Below are 12,072 nucleotides of genomic sequence, written 5' to 3'. Positions count from 1 at the left end.
AGGAGCCTTGGGTAGACCACAGAGACCCATCTACAGAAACAGAACTCTGCCTAAAGTGGTGCACGGCAGATCCTGTGGAGCACTGGCCATGGGGCAATTGCACCTCAAGGGAATGGGGTGGCCTTTTTTTTTTAGTGGCAGGAGCGATACTAGGGCTGAAGACAAGGCCCAGGTCTCAACTTTGGGCCCAGCCTTGGCTCCTCTTCCCTGAAGGGGGCAGCAAATAGAGAATTGTCGCCTTTGTTTATGAGATACACAAGCAGAGTTGAGTTAAGGTATTTTCTGAACATTTGCTATACGAGTGATTGTGAACCTTTCTGGCTCAGCATAACTATTGAATGCAGTTACTATTGCATTGTTAAAGCTAACAAGATCTCAGCTTGAGCAGAGTCCCATTAAGATTTTCTGGACTTTTCTTTCATGGGTTTCAATAAACAAAAATCAGATACCTGCTCAGACTTAATGTCTATGATAGGTTTGGGCCTATCACAGTGCTTTTAATGGAATGGCTTGGATTTAAAATGTTACTTGGTAGTTTTGTTGGTTTTTGCAACATTGTAGCCTGGCATCCTATTCTGACACCTGCAGCTCATGAAACATAGTATTTCAAAAGGCAACTTTTATTCCCAAAATACATACAGAAGCATGGAATTTCCACAGCTGGAAAATAGGTGAATAATTTATTGTTCAGAAATAAGGCTCAGTTTCTTCAACTAATTCAATTCTTATTTTAAATCAAAATGTCCTCATTCTTTGTTTTAAAGTTTTGTATCAAAATATGAATTTGCTTTTGTGGGAAATGGTATCGAATGGGTGCAGACGTAATCGTTACAAGGTAATGTGCAAAGTGTATGTTGTAACTTAAATTTTATTACTTTGCCAAAATTATCAGTAGAGATGGTGTTTTTTAGGATGTGCTGTTCAGTTTACAATTATATATATTTCCTTTGTCAAGTAAGGCAGCCAGAACTACTAGACAAGCTCTGAGCAAAAATTGCATTAGATAGAAATGCTCCATGTGAATTCTGTCTGGGACAAACACATCACTGTAGTTTAGATACAAGTCAAGCTTACTTTAATGAAAAAGATGGTCCAGACAAAGTAGAGCATTTATAGCTATTCTTCTCCCTCCTCTTCCTCTTCATAGGAATCAAGGCCCACCTCTTCATAATCCTTCTCCAGGGCAGCCATGTCTTCCCGAGCCTCAGAGAACTCCCCTTCTTCCATCCCTTCCCCAACATACCAGTGCACGAAGGCCCGCTTGGCATACATTAGATCAAACTTGTGGTCCAGGCGGGCCCAGGCCTCAGCAATGGCTGTGGTGTTGCTCAGCATGCACACTGCCCGCTGAACTTTGGCTAGGTCTCCCCCAGGAACTGCAGTGGGAGGCTGGTAGTTGATGCCCACTTTAAAGCCTGTAGGACACCAGTCTACAAACTGGATGCTGCGCTTGGTCTTAATGGCAGCAATGGCAGCATTGACATCCTTAGGCACCACATCCCCTCGATACAAAAGGCAGCAGGCCATGTATTTGCCATGGCGGGGGTCACACTTCACCATCTGGTTAGCAGGCTCAAAACAAGAATTGGTGATCTCAGCCACAGAAAGCTGCTCGTGGTAGGCCTTCTCTGCAGAGATGACCGGAGCATAGGTAGCCAGAGGGAAATGGATACGAGGGTAGGGCACTAGATTGGTCTGGAACTCTGTCAGATCTACGTTCAGAGCCCCATCAAAGCGCAGTGAGGCAGTGATGGAGGACACAATCTGGCTGATAAGGCGGTTGAGGTTTGTGTAAGTTGGCCGCTCAATGTCCAGATTCCTTCGGCAGATATCATAGATGGCTTCGTTGTCCACCATGAAAGCACAATCTGAGTGCTCAAGGGTGGTATGTGTGGTGAGGATCGAGTTGTAGGGCTCCACCACAGCTGTGGAGACCTGTGGAGCTGGGTAAATAGCAAATTCTAATTTGGATTTCTTGCCATAATCAACAGAGAGACGTTCCATCAGCAAGGAAGTAAATCCTGAGCCAGTTCCTCCTCCAAAGCTGTGAAAGACCAAAAATCCTTGGAGTCCTGTACATTGGTCAGCCTGTGAAAAAGAAATTATCACCCATCGGTTTGTATGTCTTAGGTTACAGTGCAAAGTATTATTCTTCCCTGGCAAATCTGAACAAGAAAATCCATTCCACTATTTTATTTACTTTCTACAGATGTCCGTCTCAACCAATTGGTTACTTGGAGGTCATTTTCTTGTGCCTCAGGGTATTAGCCCCAAATCATTAACTACACACACAAAACCTCCTTATACAACCAAGCCAGGCATGGCATCTTTTCTGTTTCATAATTAATTAACAGCAAGTAATTTTTCAAGGTTAGAAGGCAGCGCCTGGTATTACTATTATGGCAACCAATTACACAAGGGAACAGGGTTGGCTGGAGTGCAATGAAGAAATTCACTGGAATGCCAAGTATACCAAGTTCAAGTCTCCTGAGAACTTGCGCTTGGTTCCAGGAAGGAAGAGGGAGTGCTTGCCAATCAGCTGCAAACCCCCTCCCCCCCCCATGTCCTTCCTCCCCAGAGATTCAAAGAAGCTTCTGACCACAGTTACAAGCAAGAGAAAAAAAAGAGTGAGCAAGCAATGAGCAGATAAAGAGGAACTAAGAAGAAGAGATAAAAGTTTGGAAGAGCAAAGGCAACATTTTGAACTGAAAGTGGTTTCTTGGGAATTAGTGTTTAAATCCAGAGCAACGTTATTACCTTTACAGGGGAAGGATCAGTGGGAAGAAGCACTGATGAATAGACGGAGGATGGGTAGAGCAATGCAGGGACATGAAAGGTATAGGCCCCAAAGCAGTGTTTCTCAACCTTGGCAACTTTAAGCCATGTGGGGAATTTTGGGAGTTGGAGTTCACATATTTTAAAAGTTGCTGAGATTGAGGAACACTGGCCTAAAGGTATAATGAGTGGCTGAGACAAAATTAGAATTGGGGAACATCACATATAGTAACAATGATTAGAATCAGGGGGACAGATTATTCTTTCTAGTCAGAAGGATGTAAAAAGACAAAGGTGAAGCATAAAGGAAGAATTTCCCATTCATTTGCATTGCACTCAGCATCCTCAACTTCTAAAGCCCAACAACATGAATGGATGGAATAATGAAATGAAATACAACTACCCACCCTCCAAAGAAGTGCAACATGGCAAAATAATGCCTAGAATTATCCAGAAAGTGCATAAATAACCAACAGCCATCCTGGACCACGAGACCCTGCTATCCCAACATCTCCACCAGTCTAAGGCAGAGTTCCTTCCATTCCTCCAAAGTGTCTAAATCCCCCTGTCCTGCATTGCAGTTATTACCAGTTTGCGAATCCTATCCAACACCAAGTCAATGATCTCCTTGCCAATGGTGTAATGTCCACGGGCATAGTTGTTGGCAGCATCTTCCTTTCCAGTGATTAGTTGCTCTGGATGGAAGAGCTGACGATAAGTGCCAGTACGAATCTCATCTGGAAAAGGTTAAGAGGATGGTAATATAAAGTTTATTACAGTGCAATGTATATTTTCAAGCAGAACATCTATCAAACTGAAGAATTCAACAAGACATGTAAGGAAGGGTATTGAGTGCAGCCAAAATCTTGCAGAAGCTTAAGACCCAGAGGACTTATAGGCTTCTCATTCTAGGACAGAATCACTTTATCAGGAGGCTACTTTACTGAGTTCTTTCAACTGAATGTCTCTGTGGGAACTGAACAAGGAGTTGGTAAGTCAAGTTTCTTCTCCCATAGGAGCCATACTGAATGGTAATTCTGGGCACAGTAGATACCATACATGTAAGAGTGAATTGGAGAAGAAGGTACCCATATGAAATTCAGACTAAAAGCACATGTTCTCTCTGTCTAAAGAAGAACTGAATGAATCTGAGCCTATTTGAGAAGAGTTACTGCTCTTATCTTCTAGGAGGCTTAAGAGTCAAAAATTTCCATAGATTTACTCACCAATCACAGTGGGTTCCAAGTCCACAAAGACAGCCCGGGGGACGTGCTTCCCAGCCCCAGTTTCACAGAAGAAGGTAGTAAATGAGTCGTCTCCACCACCAATGGTCTTATCACTTGGCATCTGTCCATCTGGCTGAATTCCATGTTCCAGGCAATACAGTTCCCAGCAAGTATTGCCCATCTGCACGCCTGCTTGGCCAACATGGACAGAGATACACTCACGCTACAAAAAGAAGAGAAAGTTGACTTCTCAGTGTGGTATCAAAAGCAAGGCATCAAGCTGTGAGTTTGATAGAGCTAAGATATACCATCTTGTGTACCATTATTGGTGGGTTTATGAGGCCATTGGCTCAACGGGGTATTCTTACAAGTTAAGAGATAATGATTTTCTTTTCATTTTTGAGAATGGGATATCAGGAATATTTCATTTGGAATTTTAATGAACACTACATCCATATCAAACCTGTATTTGGAATGGAATTGTTTCTAAATCTACTGAAGAAGGGAACAATAACAATGCAGCATAAGAGATAACAAATGCAGCTTAGCTGCCTATGTACTTCTGCAATTACGAGTTATAGTAACAGGAATAGTACTTACTTAGGTGTTAAGTGTAATACCAAAGTAACTGTTTTGGAAGGGAATAAATGAGCTTGAGCTATTCATTACATCAAGAAGTTTAGGTGACCATTTCAAAATGAAATGGCGGCAGTTCCTGAAGTCAGCAAAACAGGAAGCAGAATTAAGAAATCTATTGCACACCAAAGCCGCAAGGAACTTTGTACAAACTGCCAGCCTGTGCACTTCCACGCCTTCCACTTCACATGTGCAAATAGAATTTCCTTTTCACACCTACACATCAATAGCCTATAAAATGCATGCAAACCTTGCTAGCATGTTCATTTCCCACATTATAACATAGCACACAAATAAATTTAAATTAAATGCCCCCCTCTCACAGATACACTCTGGCAACACCCAAAGTAAGAAAACATGTTAGGGCACAACATCTTCCCTCTTCCTAAGGCATGGGTGGGAAACGTATGGTCCTCCAGATGTTGCAGAACTTATCATTTGCCATGAACTGCTGAGAGTTGTGGCTCAGCAAGATCTGGATTTTTCTCTCTGAAATCCAAATTTAAATTTAGACATTTCCTACCCAATAAAGTATCAAGACAGTGGTGATGTTCACTGTAGCAGATTTCAGTTCAGAAAGAAGTCACAACTGCAAAGATAGCAAAGCTCATTGGAGCTCAAGAAAGAAAGAAATAGGAAGAAGGACCCTGTTATTCATCATCTCCCTAAAGATATTTAGGTTTAAAAGCGAAGCCTCTCTGAATTATCTGCAGCCCTGCAACAACACCCTCAAGTCCACAATACTGCGGAACAAAGTGATCAAGGTGGGAAAAGTCAAATAACGTATTTTTCAAAGTATAAGACGCACCTTTTTCTTCTAAAAAGAGGCTGAAAATCTGGGTGCACCTTATACACCGAATACAGCATTTTTTGCCTCCTGAAGCCCCGCCCCTTCACCAAAATGGCTGTGCATAGCCTTATGAAGGCTTTCAGACAGCCCCTGGGGGCTGTGGAGGGCCGAAATGAGCAAAAAACGGGCAGTCCCCCCCCCCAGCAGCACTCTATAAGCCTCCATAAGGCTATGCATGCAATTTTTTGACCAAAAAAATGGCCTGTTTTCACGAAAAACGGGCCGGTTTTTTGCTCGTTTTTGGGGGCCCCACTCCCCCAGGAGCACTCTGCAAGTCCCCCCCCCCAAGGTTATTCATGCCTTGTTTAAAAAAAACGGGCCATTTTGGGGAGGTTTGCAGAGTGCAAAAACTTTCCCCCCACTTTCGGAAAGCTGTTTAGTTAGAGTGGTTGATGAAAATTATATTGATCAAGTGCTGTCCCAGCAGAAACAAAGTTTTAAGTGCTACAGGTTGTCAGCTGTTTCCTTCTCCAACATGGATAACCACACCTGGAAACATCTACCTACCTACTCTCTCTTTCTCTCCCTACCTACTGTATTTCTCTCCCCCTTCTATCTACCTATATACCTACCTACTCTCTCTCTCCCCACATATCTACTGTATTTCTCTATCTCTCTCTATTTCTCTCTCTCTTTCCATCTACACTCTCTCTCTCCCTACCTACCTACTGTATTTCTCTCTCTCTCTATCCATTTATCTACCTACCTACCTAACTAACTACCCTCTCTCTCTCCCCCTACCTACCTACTGTATTTCTCTCTTTTTCTCTCCCTCTCTACCTACCTACTTTTTTAAAACGTTTGCCTCTTCAAAACCTGGGTGCGTTTTATACTCCAAAAAACACAGTAGATATAGCTCAAAGATTTCAAATGTTTGCTGGTGAATTTGTGCCTGCTGATGTTTAGTGGATCAAATATTTATGATCAGGGCAGGGCAGCTATTGGTTGAAACAGTCTGCTGACCTACTTTATCCATGAAGTTGGTAACCTCCTTTGTGAGGTCATCGAAGTTAGGTACTGCATGAACCTGAGCACATATAACACTGTTTTAAATAAAAATGGTAATTCCAAGATGGCCATATTATCCATCTTTCCAAGGAGAAGGGGTGAGTTCAGAGTAAGTAATGCTTGGATAGAAATGGTCTGGTTTAATTTTTTTAAGTAAGAGAACTTTAATCCCAAGGAGAGGTGGCATCTGAATTTAAATAGGGTGCTATATATGGAATCTTACTTATAGTTTTAAAACTAGGCATTCTCTCTGAAATGGTAAAACCATGTTTGTATTCCAGCTGCAAATGTACATTATGGGACTAATTGTGTTTCTTCATAGTGGTAATTTATTCATATGGAGAATGAGGCCTAAGCATCTATCAGATTAGATCCTACTCAGAACCCCCTTCACTGGATCCCTTGTAGTGGGGAAAATCAAGCAAACCTGACTCATAGAGGATGCCAATTCCAGAAGGAACATAAACCTAGACAGATGTTTCCTTAACCAGTCAATCATTCCAAGAGTTGCAATCCTAACACACAGAAAATGCCACATTGGTGAGTGGTGTTCCACAGCTGTGCTGTACTCTTTTACAGCTCCCTTCTAGAATGCAAACAAACAGAATCATAAAACCAAAAACACACAACCACAAGGACAAACCAATAAGCCATTGCTAAAGGGGGGGGGGGGAAGCCAGATTGAGATGATAGATTGACTATTCTTGTCCCAAATGAGTGACATAATTGCCCCACAAAACTCTATGCTAGTTTTGCCTGTATAAGCCCCTTCCCCCATCACACAGCATCTCTCATTCACTTATTCAAGGCACAATTATCCAAGATAGCATTCTCAAGCTATTTATACTGTACATTAAAAGCTCAAACTAAGTAGTGTAGTACAGAGGATAAAACCAGAGGCAATATAAATCCATACGAAAATTAATTCTTGGCCATAGTCCCAACTCCACAGAAGTAAAATATTACAGTTTTGTGATAAGAGTAAAATAGTACATAAAACTAAATTAAATTTGGAAATAAAATGTTTAGATTTTCCAATCCCTTCCAGGCTTGTTAACTAAATGAAAGACATTTATTTTAAGTGGAGAAAGGGCTTAGGCACTCTTACACAAGGTAATAAAATCCTATTAAACTCAATATCACGTAATTCTATAAAAATGATAGGAGTGCATGTAATTATCTTCATTCCTTGCAGAATAAACAGAAAAAGAGAACAAATACCTTATTTTTTTTAACTTGCTGATTCATTGAATGTTACCAGGGAACACATAGGAAAGACATATTTGATAAAATTGTATGTGTCATTGCAAGGCTCTTACTGATAATTAATGAAGTGTTTTTTTATTAGCTGCATATCATTTGTTCAGTACTGTACTCCCCTATCAATTTGCCATGCTCTATAACCATGGTTTTATTTGGGTTCCCACCCCAAACCCCCAATTCCCAACAGCATCCATAACCGATGCTGACAAATCCAATTGCACAAGTACTATGAATCATCAAAATTCAGAGAATGATGTCAGGGAATAGTCCCTGAATACAAGTTTTAAAGTCAAGTTTGATCTTTGCTACAATTTGCTAGATGACCTTGAGCAAATTCTTACCCTCAGTTCCTCATATGGAAATACTGGCCTAGCATGCCTAGCCCATAAATAAAAGAATTACTGAATGACATCTCTGGAAATACTTCATACACTTGCACCTCTGAATAAAAGTGTGCCCACTAACATCTTTAAGATTCTTCAAGCTTCCTGATTGGCTTAATGCTTTTTAATCCTCCCAATTAAAAAAAACCCAGTTTTTAACACCTCTCATTGTAAGGTATTAACAGTCTGATTTGAATGTTATGTGAGTGCAGACAATACAGGTACTCGACTTACAATAATTCATTTAGTGACCAAAGTTACAATGGCCCTGAAAAATGTGACTTATGACCATTTTCTTCTTCCTTTGCAGCATCCCCATGGTCATGTGATCAAAATTGAGATACTGTTTCTCAAGGTCACGTGATCACCTTTTACAACCTTCTGGCAAGCAAAGTCAAATGGGAAGCCAGATTCACTCAACTAGTGGGTTGCTAACATCAACTGCAGCGATTCACTTAACTGTGGCAGGCAAGGTTGTAAAACGGAGCAAAACTCACTTAACAAATTTCCCACTTGACATAAATATTAGGGCTCAATCATGGTCGTAAGTCGAGGACCGTCTGCCAAACAATGCCGTCCGCCAAACAATGCTGGCTGGCGACGCCCAGGAGTAGGGCCTTCTCAGTGATGGGCCCCGACCCTCTGGAACAACCTCCCCCCTGACATTAGAATCATTACTGATCTCAGCTCCTTCGGTAAGAAACTCAAGACCCACCTGTTCCAATTAGCTGGCCTGGCCCAACCACAATTATGATCTAATCCCTCGACTCTCCTGGCCAGTTATTTTAAATTTTGGGGTATTTTAATTTGGTTTTAATCTCTGATTATTTTTTGCACTATTGTACAGACTTGTGTTTAATTTGTTTTTATGGGGTTTTGTAATTGTTGTATATAATGTATTTTATTCTGTCTGTACACCGCCCCGAGTCCCCTAGGGGAGAGGGAGCGGTTGACAAATCCAATAAAATGAAAAAAATAGAGGACTACTGGTAATGGCAAACAAGTTGGATGACTTAGCATGCTATAAATCCAGTCAACTGCGCTTTATTCAGCAAACCAAGACAGTGTAATGTGTGAAGCAGATCTCTTACAAGCCCCTTGATGCTTAGAACAAATCCAGCGATTTTGCTGTGTAGAAAAAGCCTCATTGCCAACGATACAAATAAGGCGGCCCGGAGGAACTCTTAAATGGCGCGAATATTCGTACTTTTCCTTCCGAGATTCGAATCAAGAGCCGCAATTGTCTAATTGGCTAGCCAAAACGAACACGCCATTTAAAAAAAAAACCTGGCTTCCGCTTTCCACACCCCATTCGCTCATATTCACAAGTGACGCAGTTTAAAAAATAAAAAAAGGCAACACACATGCAAAAACGCCCCAGCCTCCAGGGAACTGGATCCCGGAGCTGGGAGAACGAGTCTCCTCCTTGGAAAACATAGGCAACCCCCCCCCCCAACTCGTCCCCACGCCCGTCCGCAGTAATGGCAGAGCTTGTCTCGGAAGAGGGGGCTGCTTCCCGCTCGCTGAGACTGGAATACTAAATATAGGACACCCTTTCTCAAAGTACAGATCTCTCCCCCCCCCCACCTCCACGAAATGAAACAGGAGAGGCTGTTACCTACTTTGGCCAGAAGCCCGGCCGGGGGCCCAGCTATTTCCAGCTCCAGGATTTCGCTGGAAGCCGACCGAGGGAGCGTCCCAGCCCGATGCTCCCTTCTTTCCACCTGCCTATTAATAACCTCTTACTCCCCCATCGGCGAGTATTGGGGGGGGGCGAGTATAGAGGACCATCTGCCCCACGAGTCACGACTCTTCAGAACGAGAATATTCTCCCCGCTCCCCTTACCAACCGGGGAAAGGCAAAGCTGGGCTTGGAAGCGCCCTTCTCTCTCTCTCTTCCCGCTCCCCCACCTTCGCTCGGTTCCTTTGCCAGCCTCCCTTGCCAATGAGCAAACCTGCGCCTCAAACCCAGCTGTTCCTGCTCTTTGCACCAGCGCGTGGCAGCAAGAGAGACGACGAATCGGGCGAGCGCGCAAAACTACTAGCGTTAGAGGCCTGGGCCTCTTTCGCCCCCGCTCATTCCGCGGGTCTGGAACACGCGCCTGCATTTTCTCTTGCCGCGCGGCCCTGAAATGCACACCGGGGTCACCCCCGTTCCCTTTGCTCTCCGCACAGGCCAGGTGAGGTGGGCTGAGAACGGGAGGAGAGCCCCACCACCACCACGGACAGCCAAAACGTTCATCTTGACCGGAGAGCGAAAAAACTCAAAAGCGCGCCCAGCCTGTTATACTGGACGGCCAGAGTCCAATCCAGAATCGTGCCAGCTTCCGCGCGGGCGACTTAGGACGCGTGTCCCATTCAGTAGCGCAGGGAGGCTTTGCTACAGTAGTAGCACGCGGTACGCTTACACTCCCCACCACCATCACTTACCATGGTGTGTAAAGTATGGCGGGGCTGAAATCTCACGCTGAGTCGGTGCAACGAAGCCTCGGTGAGAAGCAGCTACGCCTGGTGCAACTCGCTCTACCGCAGTGGCCTTATAAAGGAGGGGGCGGGCAGCCTTGCCAGAAGGAGGCGTGCCTAAAAGGTCGCTCCTCCCGAGCCTTCGTGGTGAACTGGCGACGCGGCTCTTAGGAAGAGAGGCCTTCGTTCTCAACTGGAAGCGGGGAAGGCCAGGTTTGGAAGGCCACCGTGCTTCAACTCCCTCCTCCCCTTCACGTTTTGATGGAGGACACACAATTTTAAAGAAACGGCCTCCTCTCTTTTTCTCTATGGTAGCAATTCAAAGTATGGGGACTGTCTCCCCCCCCCCCCCGCCATTACTTTTATACCGGATGATTTACCACTAGGATTAACAAAGATCAGAATGGCTATTAGCAGAAATCTGCAGAAGGTTTATTACAGGCATATTTTACATCCTGTAAAACCGGATGTAATTATTGAGTAATATATTCCAATTCAGTACTCCATTTTTTAATGCTGTCCATTTTTTTTTATTTTTGGTATTAATAAATTGTTCTGTCTCCGTAAAAACCTTCAATAACATTCAACAACTGAAGTTTCAGAGGCAAGGAAAGTTTCAGGGCCATACAAGATATAGAACACATGTTTTAATGATATGTATTTCCATTTAGCTTTCTAAGTAAACTATTTTTTCTTTTTCGCTAAATAAACTATTTCTTTGCTTTCTGGGTAAATTGTATCAGGAGTTTTGAAAGTTTCATTACTGTATTCAATAACTGATAAACAGTAACAATATCGTGAGTCCATATTCCTTCACACACACCCAAAAGTATTACCAGCCAGCTTGAAATGGATTGCTGTCAAAATCAGCTTTAAATATATAAGGCCCTGGGGAAAACATCTGGCGAGGTTGTCCATAAGGTAAGGAGTGGCTGTACCTCAAATATATGGTTTTATATAACTATGAACGGATTATAGCTTGCTGAACAACTCAAAGTGGCCCCACTTCAGATACAATGAAAAACAACTCAACAGCTACATAATTGCAACAAAAAGGCAAGACTAAGCAATTATTGCAAGAGCTGTCAGTTGAAAGGTGCTCCACATCAAAATCTGACCTAAGCAGTTGCAAGAACACAGGGTACTTGTAAAGTGGTACATTTCCAGTGCATCTCTGCTCTGTTCTACTTAAAGTAATTATATTCAGCTGAATGAAACCTATTCCTAGTTTAAACAGAGGACTACAGCCATGCTTCCAGTTCTTTGGTTGTGTTCATAAAATGCTAAATCTATAGTTCATTGGGGAAAAAAGTCTATACAATTGATTTGGTCCACATAAGATATGAAACTGTAAAAAAAATTGTCTGATCCTCTTTGAATTACCAATACTCAGTAAGTATTCAATACAATACAATAGTAGAGTTGGAAGGGACCTTGGAGGTCTTCTAGTCCAACCCCCTGCCTAGGC

At 42.9% G+C, this 12,072-nt stretch overlaps 1 protein-coding gene across 1 annotated transcript; it reads right to left on the bottom strand.

Annotated features, from left to right (window-relative positions):
- Positions 1-1,058: 1,058 nt before the first annotated feature.
- On the bottom strand, positions 1,059-10,726 carry LOC309385278 (tubulin alpha-4A chain). The gene is made up of 4 exons (XM_081939545.1): positions 10,572-10,726; positions 4,002-4,224; positions 3,364-3,512; positions 1,059-2,088 (listed from the first exon to the last, which is right to left on the bottom strand). Exons 1-4 carry the CDS (start codon positions 10,572-10,574, stop codon positions 1,117-1,119), a joined length of 1,347 nt encoding a protein of 448 aa, XP_081795671.1. The 5' UTR covers positions 10,575-10,726; the 3' UTR covers positions 1,059-1,116.
- Between the last annotated feature and the right edge of the window lie 1,346 nt (positions 10,727-12,072).

Source organism: Natrix helvetica, assembly GCF_964273705.1.
Source record: "Natrix helvetica genome assembly, chromosome: 1".
Lineage (NCBI taxonomy): Eukaryota > Metazoa > Chordata > Lepidosauria > Squamata > Natricidae > Natrix > Natrix helvetica.
Note: the sequence above shows the minus strand (reverse complement) of the source record. Positions and strands in the feature narration are given on the sequence as shown.

Coding starts and splice junctions, on each gene's coding strand:
- LOC309385278 (XM_081939545.1), bottom strand. Junction 3,513..4,001: donor CTTGGAACCCACTGTGATTG/GTGAGTAAATCT, acceptor AACCTTTTCCAG/ATGAGATTCGTACTGGCACT. Junction 2,089..3,363: donor TGGATAGGATTCGCAAACTG/GTAATAACTGCA, acceptor TCTTTTTCACAG/GCTGACCAATGTACAGGACT.